Below are 12,519 nucleotides of genomic sequence, written 5' to 3' on the forward strand. Positions count from 1 at the left end.
TTTATTTTAACAAAATTCACCAACCCCACTAACTAGTCTTGGTTGGTGAACTGACTTTTTGTTGTCTGGACTCCGAAAGAGCCAGAAAGAACGTTGCTTTTTGGCCGTTCTTATAAAAGGTTTTATCATTTTTTCTCCCTCTAATCTATAATACTTATATGAACGGAAATAGTAAAAAATAGGTTAATATGAAAAGTTTAAAAAAATATATAAGTTAATTTTTATTTATAGAAATTAATAAGTCATAATTTGTCAAGTTATGGTTCATAATCAGATAAGTTATGGACAAACTTGTTAAGTTAAGGTTCATAACTAGATAAGTTATGGATAAAAACCGTGAATTATGGATAATAACTTGTCAAGTTATAATTCATAACCAGACAAATTATGGACAAAAACAGTAATTTGACATATTTATTAACTTATATAAACTATTGACCTATTAATTTTAATTCATCTTAAATCTTGATATATTTTTCTCTTTCTCCCTTAACAAATTTCCTATTCCCATTTACTGAATATGTAGATTATCTCAAGTTTTATAACACAACCTGATGCATGTTGTTTGGTTTGGTACTTAGTAGTGTAGCTGTTGAGCCCAGCTGCTCCAGAATTATCAAGTATTCATTAGTTTCCAATGTATATTAAATAAATGCTAGAGACAAAAATTTGAATACAGTTTTGTAAAGCAAAACTATGATTTTTTTCCCAAAAAAAAAAAGAAAAAAAGAAAAAGAGAGATGCATACAGTTTTGTAACTATCATTGAAGTAATTTACTCCACATATTTTGACTAGTCAAGATTAATGAAATTTTCACTCCTGATGCCCAATTCATCTATGAATTTCTTTTAATTTAATGAATGCCAGTAGACCATTTCATCTTCTCTGACTCTAGGTAAGGACTGAAGTAAACGGTTCAAGAATGGAACATCTCCAGCCATCTGAACTAAGCATTAAACTGGTCCATACAAATCAAAGGTTCCCTTTTTTTTTTTTTTTTTTTTTTTTTTTTTTTTTTTGCGGAGGGGGTCAAAGGTTCTTAATACGCCTAAAATCTTCTTTAATGACACGTTCAGATCTTGACTACACAAGTTTTTCTTTGACCAATCTTCTTGATTACTAATCCATTATACCACCGAGATACAAATCCCACTTCATTAGTGATACATGTGAGAACAGTGACTTAAGAATGTAATTTCAGTATCCGCTAGGTGAACAGTGAAGTAACTACGTTACAGCCCATTATTTTGAATTTAAATTTTTCACAAGTTAAAGAACTTAAGTTGTGTATGTGAGAAAAAAACATTGTAATAAAAAAGTTGAATATAATTTTTTGTGAGAGAAAAAACACTTGTAGTAAAAAAGTTGAGTTATGACTAAATCAATGCAGATCATTTTTAGCGAGAAAAAAAAAAAAGAATCCAGACCGTTAAAAGTTCAGCTAAGTTTTGTATGGTAAGACTTGAGAATAAAAACTTATGACAGTTCTCGATTTAACTATCTTTCAGTTGTTGAATGTGCGCCACAATTATGCGTCCCAAAATAATGAATCACACAGTAGTTCTGTCAAGTAATGCAGCTAATAATAACTAATGATAAATCATGTCCACTGCAGTTCCTTATCACTATTTCCATATGATAACCAGGACAAGAAGCATTAACCAAAAAAAAGCTAAAAACGAAAAGGAGAAGATAATGGTAGGGCATGAAAAAATACTTGCTAAAATGGTATCGAATTCTGTTAATTTCGCATACTTTTTTAATTTGAGGTGATTTTGATCGAATTAACTTTTAAAAACATAGACTATCAGTGGTACCTATCCAAAGAAAGACCAACGACAAATAAATCACGGGATAGCAGTAAAATTCTATAATATCGGTTTAAATACAAAAAAAAAAAAAAAAACGTTTTGTATTCGGCATTATGGATCATTATTTCACCTGTGTGCATCGTAAACAACAGGTTTTCATATTCTCATAGAAATTTCTTTGGGAAAACAAACACACAAAAAATTAATTGAAAGTTGAGAAAACTGCATGTCTTTGAACACGATTATCTTCTGTAGCTAGTGAGGAACAAATACAGTTCAGAGAAGACAACCTGCCATTCTGGTTATGAAACTGCACAGCTAAAAGGAAAATGACCAGGGGAATCAATTTACAAAAAATTGAAGTCACAACAAGTCAAGTAAAACTAAATGCAACTGGTTATGAATATAAAATAGTTCTTGTCTGGTACATTTAAAAGCGACATCTTTTTATTATATTGCATGCAAAGAACAAGATTGACTAAAAATTTCATTATCCATGTTATTATGCTTTACCCTCAGTAAAGAATATTTGTGTGGATACAGAAGCACTCTCATCAATCAGGCTTTCTTTGCCTCATTGCTTCAGATTAGGTAACCACTAAGAATAATATAATATTTGATTCTTTTGAAAAGAAAAGAAAAAAAAAAGAATGAACACAATCTGAAACAGGGCATATCTACAAGAAGACAACAGTCAGTATCAATTGAGGGCTTATCAACAGAAATTTCAGATAAGAAAATCAACCAATATGGTGAATTACCAGAGCCATATTTACACTGGACTATAGCAAATTAGAACTCTACAGCTAATTAGACACAAAAACAAGCTTATATTGAACAAGAAATGGACTAAAAATCTCAATAAAAAAGTGTTTACATTGAAAACCTCATAAGTTAAACTCTGATTATTGCAAAAGCAGCTGATTTCTGTACAACTTGAGGAGGGGGAAAAAAAAATCAGTGTAAGAATCAATAACTACAAAACAAATTGCTAACCTTTCAAAACAAGGAGTTAGGAGACAAACAATAAGGCAAAATGCCACAACAATTTCTCAGATAACAACAATCAAGAAATTCAAAATCTGTATTTACCCATCTAAGGAATGATTTGGAGCTCCTTGCAGCTTTAGCAACGTCCTAAGTTGATTGCAATCTAACCAAACCACTAGGATCAGACTGAAATTTCGAATTATCAAACTCTTTTGCCTTCGCAGCCAATGCGCTTCGTATAACCGAAGCTTTTCGCTCAACGGAATCGTCCACCAATTTACTGTCCCTATCAAATTGAGAGCTTTGATCATACGAAGAATAACTTCCCAACTCATCAGCCAAAGCCGAATAGTCCTCCCTCATCAACAAGGCATTGTGAAGAATCGAACAAGCACCGATATATGCAACTCCGGTCTTAACCTCCTCTTCAATCGGTTTACTCAAGACACCCCAATTCTTCAAGCTAACAACGGTCTTAATGGCCGCAATTCGCATCCCATTGACCGCTCTGTTGAAGCAGTCTTCGCTCGAGCCCGGCAAGGCGTCTGCAAAAGGAACCATTAGCCATGGAAGCAAGGGGTAACTCCCATTTCCAATTAAGTACTGTTCTACAGCAACACCATTGACAAAAACCGGAGGCGAATTCAACAACCTTTTATCTCCGATGTCTTTGAACAAAGTCGATAGCTTTAGCACCTTCGAATCGCTCTTTTCGCCCCGAAAACCCGCCACAATGCTCAGAATCCTCGACGAAGAATCCACCAGAATTTGCGCCGCGACGCTGCCGTCCTCTCTTTCTGCTCCTCCGACGATGAAATCCCTAGCGATTCTGAACCTCGTGCAGCCAATAACTCCGCAACAATTCGGCAACCCGAACAGGTCCTCGAACCCCGCCGACACCGAATGGAGCTCGCCGGGGTTCAGGAGGTTGACCCAGAACCGGAAGTCCGTACATAGGACCCGACACAATTGCTTGGAGCAGAACCTCGCGGCCGATTCGGAAACCCCAAAGTGCGCAGCAATTTGGGGGTAATCGGAGCCGGTGGCCAATCGGAAAAGGCCGATCGCGAGGCGGATGTCGGCAGAGAGGTTTAGCGGAGAGCCGACCGGGTCGCGGCAATCGAGCAGCGGCTCCAGCGAGCCGGCGAGCCACTCGAAGGTCGCTGAAGTCATCTTGAACCAGTTTTTGAACGAGTCAGGGCTTCTGTACGGACCGAGACGAAAGAGAATTCCGCCTCTGCCACCGCCATTGAAGTGTTCTTCATCGTCCTCGTCTTGGTCGGAGAAACGCTTCCTCTTCTTCCGCTTGCGGGAGACGGAGATGAGGGAAATCGCGGCGGCGATTTCTTGGGAGGAGAGAAAATGGTGGATTACGAGGGGGAAAGCGTTTCCGAGGAGAGTGGAATCGGAATCGGAATCGGGATTGTCATCGGGAATGGAAATGGGATTCGGACTAAACAAGATGAGGAGGAGGAGGAGGAGCTGGGAGACTAAGGAAGACAGTAAAGTTGACAGCTTTCTGGATTCCATTTCTTTTGTTTTTTAATTTTGTTCTTTTGTAATAATTTTGGGAAATGAATTGGAGGAATTTGATTTGATATTATTATTGTTTCTCGGGAATCGAGGTGAATTTTGTTATGTTTTTAATAAGTACACCTGGCTCTTCAGCGTTCGGAGTTTGAGAGCTTTTTTTTTTTTTTTTTTTTGGGTTTCTGTGTTCGGTTGGAGGAGTACTAATTTCTTTTTTTGGTTTTCATTTTGTTTTTGTTTTTTAGGATTTTCTTTTTCGGAAGTTTGTCTTTTGCCACGTGGAGGTCCTTTCTTTATTTGGCAAATTTTTGCGCATGTGGCCTTGGAAGCCAGAGGCTTTCATTTGCATTTGCAGAACGTAAATTAGTGAAGTCAGCCCAGAAAAAAAAAAAAAAACAAAAACGTGACATAGTAAACTAGGTTACTTGTAAAGGGCAGGATCTTATCTTTTTTTTCTTCTTTTCCTTTATTTGAGACTTTTTTCGTTTGAATTTCAATATAATTATATATGGTTATATTTTTTATTCTAATTTTGATATAGGTTTAACGGTCATTTTTATACAATTTTGTTTTGTGACTTTTGCTTGATATATCTAATTTGTAATTACATAATTGTATTGTATAGTTTAAGAGTTTCAGTAAAATCATAACTATAGGTATTTTTCATAGTTAAGAATTGTTCAGATGAAAAATCAAAATAAAAGACTAAATTACCCTCAAATAGTTCCTGAAAAATATTTTGTTTAAAATATATTTTAAAAATCCTAAAGCAAAACATAATTTTTTAAAGAAAAATATATTCGTGGCCCATAATGTTTCTGAAGGAAATTCCTAAACTATTTTTCAGAAAGCATTTAAAGAGTTTTTGTCTTTTCATCTCTTTCTTTTTTTTTTTTTAAAAAAAAAATGCATAAAAGATGCAATTGAAACGTATTTTTTAAAATTCAAAGAATAACTTTATAGTTACTCACAACATAATGATAAATTTAGAAAAAAATTGAAGTTATAGGGTTCTCATGTGTGTATTCATCACATAATTCTCATGCTTTGAAAGATTGGACCATAGAAATTTTGTTATCATACTTCTCAAGCGTATCATTGAACATTTTGCATGCCTCTTGAATTCAGTTTTCTCTAAATTTATTTTTTGTATGCCTCTTTTCAGTTAAAACATTAGCTTTTTTATTTACTACAACTGTTTATCATTCATTTTTCATTAACTAACATCATTGCCTTCGTATTGCTTTCAATGACTTGCTGTTTTAGATATTTTTGCGGTTCAAGTTACAAAAATGAAATTAGCAATGTCAAAAATAAGTTTGTTTTCATGCTTCTCCACCTATAAATCAAATTGTTTTCATTATTTCTTTTGAGACATTATGATAAATTAAACAAAAATTTTATGATAAAATGGAATATTATAGAAAAAGAAAGGCAATGGTAAGATTTCGAGGATGAAAAAGTTTCTGAAAAATTTTGAATCACAAAAAACTAGATTCGTGAGATGTATTATTATCAAGAAAATTGATACCCAAAGCAAACAAAATAGTAAAGGGCCATTGTACGAACTATACCATCTTACCCAACTACAAATGGGCCTTTGAGAAAGTCCATAGCTGAATTTTATTTATTTATTTATTTTTGGTGAAGCTGAATTTTAATTTGTAAGTAATGAGATCCACCTTGTCCTTCCCCACAAAACTCACTTTTAGCTAGCTGTTGGAAGCTTGCACTTTGCAACATTGAAACACCAATTAAAAAGAGGATAATTGGGTTCTATAAATAATTATTCCAACATTTTTTTTTTTTTAATATTCCCCTCATGCTTCAACATCCCATTTTTCTCCTTAAAGGTCTTAAAGTTCATTTTCCACTGGGTTGTTTAAACATTTATGTCAAACAACTCCTAAATACAATAAATAAATAAAAGGATTAAGAGTGTGTACTGGACAAATGGGCACTTAAATTGAGAAGCTGTAATTGGACATGTCCTTATTCCCAACCCAAAAAATAGCATATACTAATAAAAAATATTAAATTTTGTCAAAGACAAGAGTAACCAACTTGTAATAAAATAAAATTTCAAACGCAATTTTTCAAAACACCCAAGCCAAATATCATGAAAAAGAGTGATTTTTTTTTTCATTCAAGACTCAGAAAAGCTCGGAAATTAATGAAATATATGAATTGTTTTTTTTTTCTCTTTTGCTTGTTCCATTTTTTTTTTCCCATTAGGTAACAAAAAAAAAAAAACATTGTTGGTATATTATTAACTCTCAGAATTTACTCTCCACCTAATTATAATCCCCAATTTCCCTTTTTATTATTTTTTTTGGTTGTTGTCAATTGTCGTGCGTTTCATTTTATTTATTAAAATTTTTTAAATTTTTTTAAAATGGGGAAAGTTTTTGTTATTTTCGAAGTAAAGAATGGTGTGTGGGGCCCAAGATGGAATGCATGCAAGCTACGTGTACAATGAGATGGCTCCGAGTAATCAGACCCAATGCCAACCCAACCCAACCCCCACAAACATAACCATAACTTAACATAAGCATCCCACAGATTAGATTCCAGATTACTCATTACTGTTCCTTCTCTCTCTCTCCTCTCTCTTTTCCATGTCTCTCTGGCTTTGTGGTATCCGATTGCCTTTTCTTCTTTTCTGGGTCACCGAAAGAAAAGAGAAATTGAAGTAACTGAGAGTCGGAGAAGAAGAATCACGGAGATAGAGAGAGAGATGTTGAAAACGCCACTGAATCTAAGCTCACAAGCAATGGGTTTCTTTCCCGTTTTTGGGCACAGCTTCATCGTGCGGTTTCGCCTTTGATCTCACTCGTTTCGCTCTCTCAGGTACCTCTCTCTCTCTCTCTCTCTCTTCTGTTAATCTCCCCCTATCATTTTGCTTTGTTTTTTTTTTTTTGGGTTTTGACCATTATTTTTAATGTTATATGTTCTTAGCTTTAGCTACCACAGAGAAATTTGATTCTTCTTGGAGTTTCTTCGTTTCATTTCATGCGAATATGAGAGATTTTCAAGATCGATTTTGACCCATTCCCAGTAATCTTTTTTTTTTTATTTGGTCAATTCGATGTTAACGTTATGTTTTCTGAAATTCTCTCTTTATTTCTTTAATATTCATTTCGGTCATTTTTGCTATCTAATTGTCCATGGCTGAAATGGGTTGATTTTTTTTTTTGGTGGCAAATAATGAACCCCCATTTTTACAAAGCCATTCGATTTTCTTTTCCTTTCATAGTGCGTTACACAAATGTAGATGTCTATTATTGCCTGCATTGGTATTATCGAAGGCTGCTTAATCTTTCTCCGAAAGAACAAGTTTTCTTGGTGATAAGTCGATAATCATCTTGTTTGGTGCTGTTTTTTCATTGTTTTAGGTTTGCCCAGATATTGTTTAACCCGAAAGAACATTTGTGTTTGGAGACTTTAGTAACATTGTTCAGTTTCTTGCACGTAATTCTTCAGGTGGGCCATATTCACTCTGATGCAAGGGCAAGAGAGCGGCATTGATTCGTTTTGCGAAGCTATTGACAATATCGGGCAGGGATCTGATTCAGGTAGTGCTGACATGAATCACCAGAGTCCTTTTAATAGCATGATACCTCCTGTTGAAAGCCGGTGGTCGAGCTATGCATCTTCGGGCGAGACATGTGTAAATGCTGGTACTAGTGAACCTAGTGGATCAGCTCCTAGAAACCAAGCCAATGATGAAGGGGCTAAAATAGAACATGGGAGGCCGTCTCCATACGGTTCTCATCACGCAGTTGGTTCGGTGACAGAAGAAATGCTTTTTCCTGGGAGAGCTATAATTAGTCTTGGTGGCAATCAGGTAAACGGGCCTTCCTTTTCGCAAGGTTCTAGTTCGAATCATATGCGTCAACATGTGAATTTGAACGCAGGATACGTTGGTAGTAGTAGTAATGGTGAACAAGGTATTGGAGCTAGTTTAGGCCCAAATCTTTACTTGTCAAGCAGATTGGAAACTGAAACATCTACCGCTACTTCATCTGATATTATCGGGACTTCAGCCGGAAGCTCAGGCTGTATAGCGGGGGAAGCCGATGGTAGCGCTGGTTCACTTGGTAATTGGGGTTTATCCTGCAAGAGAAAGGCTCTTGAAGGTACTTCTGGTCAGTCCTGTTCCGGTGGAAGTTCTAGCTCTTATCTGCAACCTGAAAATTGCTTGTGGCATAATGGACCTGCTCGTTATAATCCTTCTAGCAGTTTACGTTTATCGGCCCCGAGTGGTAGTTCTCAAGAACAACAGATCCCAAGAACTGGTATCCCTGCTGGAACAGTAGCTACCGATGCCTTTCCTTCTTCAAGTGCTACAGAGAGTGGAGAAAGTCCTCTAAGACAAGTTGGCAGTGAGACTAATTCTGGGTCTCACCACGAGTCTATACCATTCAATCTAGCATCAGCAGGTACTCGGAGACCTGCCCCATTTGGTGATCCTTCAGGCTTGAGATCGACAGCAGCAGTGGGAGCCAATTCAGGTGCTCCCCAAAGCCAGTCTCATAATTTGCATGTTCCCGGTTTCTCAGGCAACTTGCATAATTTTCCTTGGAATGGGGCTTCGAATTCAAGAGGGGGAACCATGACAAGTTCTTTCTCATTCGGAGAAAGGGCTACGGACATACGAGAAGAAGCAAGCTTAAGAAGCATACCAAGAACCAATGTGGACCATCCCATGTTTGTACCTGCTAATGAGATGAGAAATACGGCACATGATCCAACAAGTTCGAGTTTGGCCTCTGGAAACTTGAGCACTTCTCTAGGTATTCCTGCCTCTACAAGGATTGCCTCCACGTCCAGTAATCCTCCTTTACCCGCCCCTGCGTGGATCCCTCACCACAATTCACCATCACAAAGCCGTCAAAGAACACTGGAATTTGCACCATGGTCTTTGTTTCCATCCATTGATTCTCAACCTGTTGGCCACAGTGGTCATTCGGACCCATTACCGCCTGGACCTTCTTCGACACGGGATACCATAATGTCATCTGGACGTAATAACCAGAACCGTCAACAACCATATCTTAGGTCATCATTCTTCACAGATAGACAAGGTGAAGATGCTCTTAGTATATCCAATTCATTGCGGGTTTTATCTGCTGACATTGAAGGAAGACGTCGATTAATATCTGAGGTTTGCGTTTCTTGTTAGTGTTGTCTTCTTTTCCAGTTTGTCAATTGTAACTAATGATATATACAGGAGTCACCTCTCTTTAAAAGAGGGAGTGAGAATTGGAAGGAAAATCTTGAACTAGGTCCCGAAAGGAAAAGCTGAAAGTGACATAAACTTTTGGTTTTATTATAGAGTAATACGATAACCTTAATCTTCCCGTATTTGTGTCTAAATGACGTGATGGGATAAGTATTTATTTACAGGAAATTTTAAACTGCTTGACTATGTTTTCTTAAGAAGCATTTAATCATGGTTACATACACTGCACTTGACACCTCAGGTTCATTTGACATGGAATTAGACAAGAGTCAAGACTTTCCTTTGCTTGGTAAATGTTGCATTTGCAGTCATAGATGGAATCTTGTGTGATGATCACCTTCACAATAGGGAATCCACGAAAAAACTGTGATCATTTGCAAGTCATGTAAATATAATCAGTTTCAAATACGGGAGGGCCATGATAAAGAGCCTCATTCTCTTGTGCACTTCATTTAGAAGTATTTTTGCCAAATCCAAATTCTAAGCAACTCTTTTTTGGAACGTGACTCGTGTGCTGCTGTTTTCTGCATAGTATTGCTTCTTTTTTTTTTTTGGTTGGTCTTAATACTGATTGTTGGCATTTTACCTTTGGTAATGAATTATTTACGCTTAAACTGACAATACACATTCTTCTCCATTTAGCAGATTCGTCAAGTCTTGCATGCCATGCGTAGGGGTGAGAACTTACAAATCGAGGTTAGATTTCCTTTCGATTTACGGTTTATTTACGTTCTCATTACTTGGGCTTTTCATTATTATTCTTTAGAATAAGGTGTACTTTTGCTTGTTGCTTTTGGATGAAAATAAAAACATTGCTACCTGCCACAGGTCATTGCAAGTTTCACTTTCCATTTATATCGTTCTCATGCAAGTTTTTATCCCATAAGTAAAGTTTCTTTGTATTCAGATTCCTTTTCTCGTACATGAATTTGACATAAGGCCTTGGACATTGTTTGTTATCTACTACAGAATTTAGTTCAATCAAATTATCTCAATGTTTAATACTATCACCATACTGTTAGACCTGAAATGCAACTTCCTTTTATTTCCATGGTAATAGTGGCTGTGGAAACAATTTCCACATGAATTTGTAACGTGATAGGAACTGCCTTGAAAATTAGTAGAGAAATGAATCGAGACACCACTTTTATGCTTTATTCTCTTTTAATAGCTGAGAAATGATTGCTTGTGAAATAATAATAAAAAAAGTACAAAATATCAGATACCCTTTCGGTGTAGCTGGTTTTGTTGATTTATTCTTCTGTCGACAGGCTAGCTTGGTTGAATGTTTAACATTAGGTCACTGACGTTGAGCTCCCAAATTTGTCGTGCTTTTTGACATTTTTTATATTTATATACAATATGAACTATAATGTAGAGGATAGCAATATATTAAGACGTTAACTGATGCTATAAGGCTTGGAAATCATAGAGGAATTGACCACACCTTATGTCCCCTATAAAGTGGAATGTGAAATGTAAAGGACCTTCCTGCTTCTATATCTTGCCAACATTTTCTAATTCTTGGATTATGATTATTAACCTGCAAGTGATACTTGTATATAAAAATTTGTGAATGTTTATGGATTTTTGGTCTCACTCCTTGAATTGCTGTAGGGAGCAAAAAGTACTTAGCTTCTCGTTTTTTAAACAAATAATTGAATTTTCTTTAACCTTTGGTATAATACAGGATTACATGCTCTTTGACCCATTCATGTACCATGGTATGGCAGAAATGCACGACAGGCACAGAGATATGCGCCTGGATGTTGATAACATGTCTTATGAGGTACAAGAAATCAAATTTTTTTTCAGAGGATCTTTCTGCTCTTATTCTGTTTGTAGAATCTTTCACATATGTTGTTTCCATAATATAATATTTCGATAACAGGAACTTTTGGCTCTGGAGGAACGCATAGGAGATGTTAGCACGGGACTGAGCGAGGCGACAATATTGAAACTAATGAAACAGCAAAAATATGAATCTATAGCAGTAGAATCCCCACCAGATACAGAACCGTGTTGCATATGCCAGGTACGAGCAATTTGTATTTTCTCCATTATACATGTTTCTACGAAAATGAAAGACCGGTAGATTCTCGTGGCATGAAGGGGGGAAAATAGGTATTAGATAGATCTGCCTAATTAAGCTAAATTTTATTCTATGGCAGGAAGAATTTGCTGATGGGGATGATGTCGGAGCACTAGACTGCGGACATGACTTCCATACCGACTGCGTCAAACAATGGCTAATGCAGAAGAACCTATGCCCTATCTGTAAAACCACAGGCTTGCTGACATGAAAGAGAACGCCTTCCTTGTCCAAGCCCTTTAAATTATAGTATTTGTGCTGTTGTATCACTAGAACCACCCATTGGTCCCCCAAAAAAAAAAAAAAAAATTATGCAACTTAAATCACTTGAACCTTGTTGTCGGCACACAAAAAAATGCATGGTTTTATGAAAAAGATGGGGGGAGAGAGAGGGAGCGAAACGGAAGAACATATTTGCTTCATGGATCATAGAAGGATTTGTTTATATGTTAGCAATGGATAATTTTAAATCATCACAACAACAGTAATACATTGGATAAAAATTTATAGTTTCTTGAGCTTCATTGTGACTGATGGAATGATATTGTTTGGTTGTATTTCTTATTGTATTGTGTATTTTAGTTAAAACCAAGATCATGATGAGTTTCTCTACTGAAAGTTCAATCCATTTTGCTCCACCAGAGTTTGGCACAAATTCTTTTCATTTCTGCTAATTATTACTTCTTTCTTTGTTAATCTAGTAATCAAGATTTCATAGGACTAACAATTTCCCTTTCAAGTTTCCATGCATTTTACTCAAGTCCTATCTTAATGCATCATATTTTCTGACTCTGATGCGTGATCCAATCCTTCTATTTGTGTTGCTTGTTGTTTCTGTTTTGGACACGTT

The 12,519-nt window shown here is 36.2% G+C and overlaps 2 protein-coding genes across 3 annotated transcripts; one reads left to right on the forward strand and one right to left on the reverse strand.

Annotated features, from left to right (window-relative positions):
- Positions 1-2,758: 2,758 nt before the first annotated feature.
- Positions 2,759-4,492, reverse strand: LOC21411926 (protein ANTAGONIST OF LIKE HETEROCHROMATIN PROTEIN 1). The gene has a single exon (XM_024173218.1). It carries the CDS (start codon positions 4,330-4,332, stop codon positions 2,950-2,952), a length of 1,383 nt encoding a protein of 460 aa, XP_024028986.1. The 5' UTR covers positions 4,333-4,492; the 3' UTR covers positions 2,759-2,949.
- Positions 4,493-6,886: 2,394 nt separating this feature from the next.
- On the forward strand, positions 6,887-12,233 carry LOC21410122 (E3 ubiquitin-protein ligase MBR2). Of its 2 annotated transcripts, none has more exons than XM_024173129.1 (6): positions 6,887-7,182; positions 7,794-9,499; positions 10,223-10,273; positions 11,268-11,366; positions 11,469-11,612; positions 11,749-12,233. In XM_024173129.1, the coding sequence occupies exons 2-6, from the start codon at positions 7,835-7,837 to the stop codon at positions 11,878-11,880; spliced, it is 2,091 nt and encodes a 696-aa protein (XP_024028897.1). In that variant the 5' UTR covers positions 6,887-7,182; positions 7,794-7,834; the 3' UTR covers positions 11,881-12,233. The 2 variants fall into 2 exon arrangements, with proteins under 2 accessions (XP_024028897.1, XP_010107917.1); XM_010109615.2 differs by having other exon boundaries at positions 7,816-9,499.
- The last annotated feature ends 286 nt before the right edge of the window (positions 12,234-12,519 follow it).

Source organism: Morus notabilis, unplaced genomic scaffold, assembly GCF_000414095.1.
Source record: "Morus notabilis unplaced genomic scaffold, ASM41409v2 Scaffold45, whole genome shotgun sequence".
In the NCBI taxonomy this organism is placed as follows: domain Eukaryota; kingdom Viridiplantae; phylum Streptophyta; class Magnoliopsida; order Rosales; family Moraceae; genus Morus; species Morus notabilis.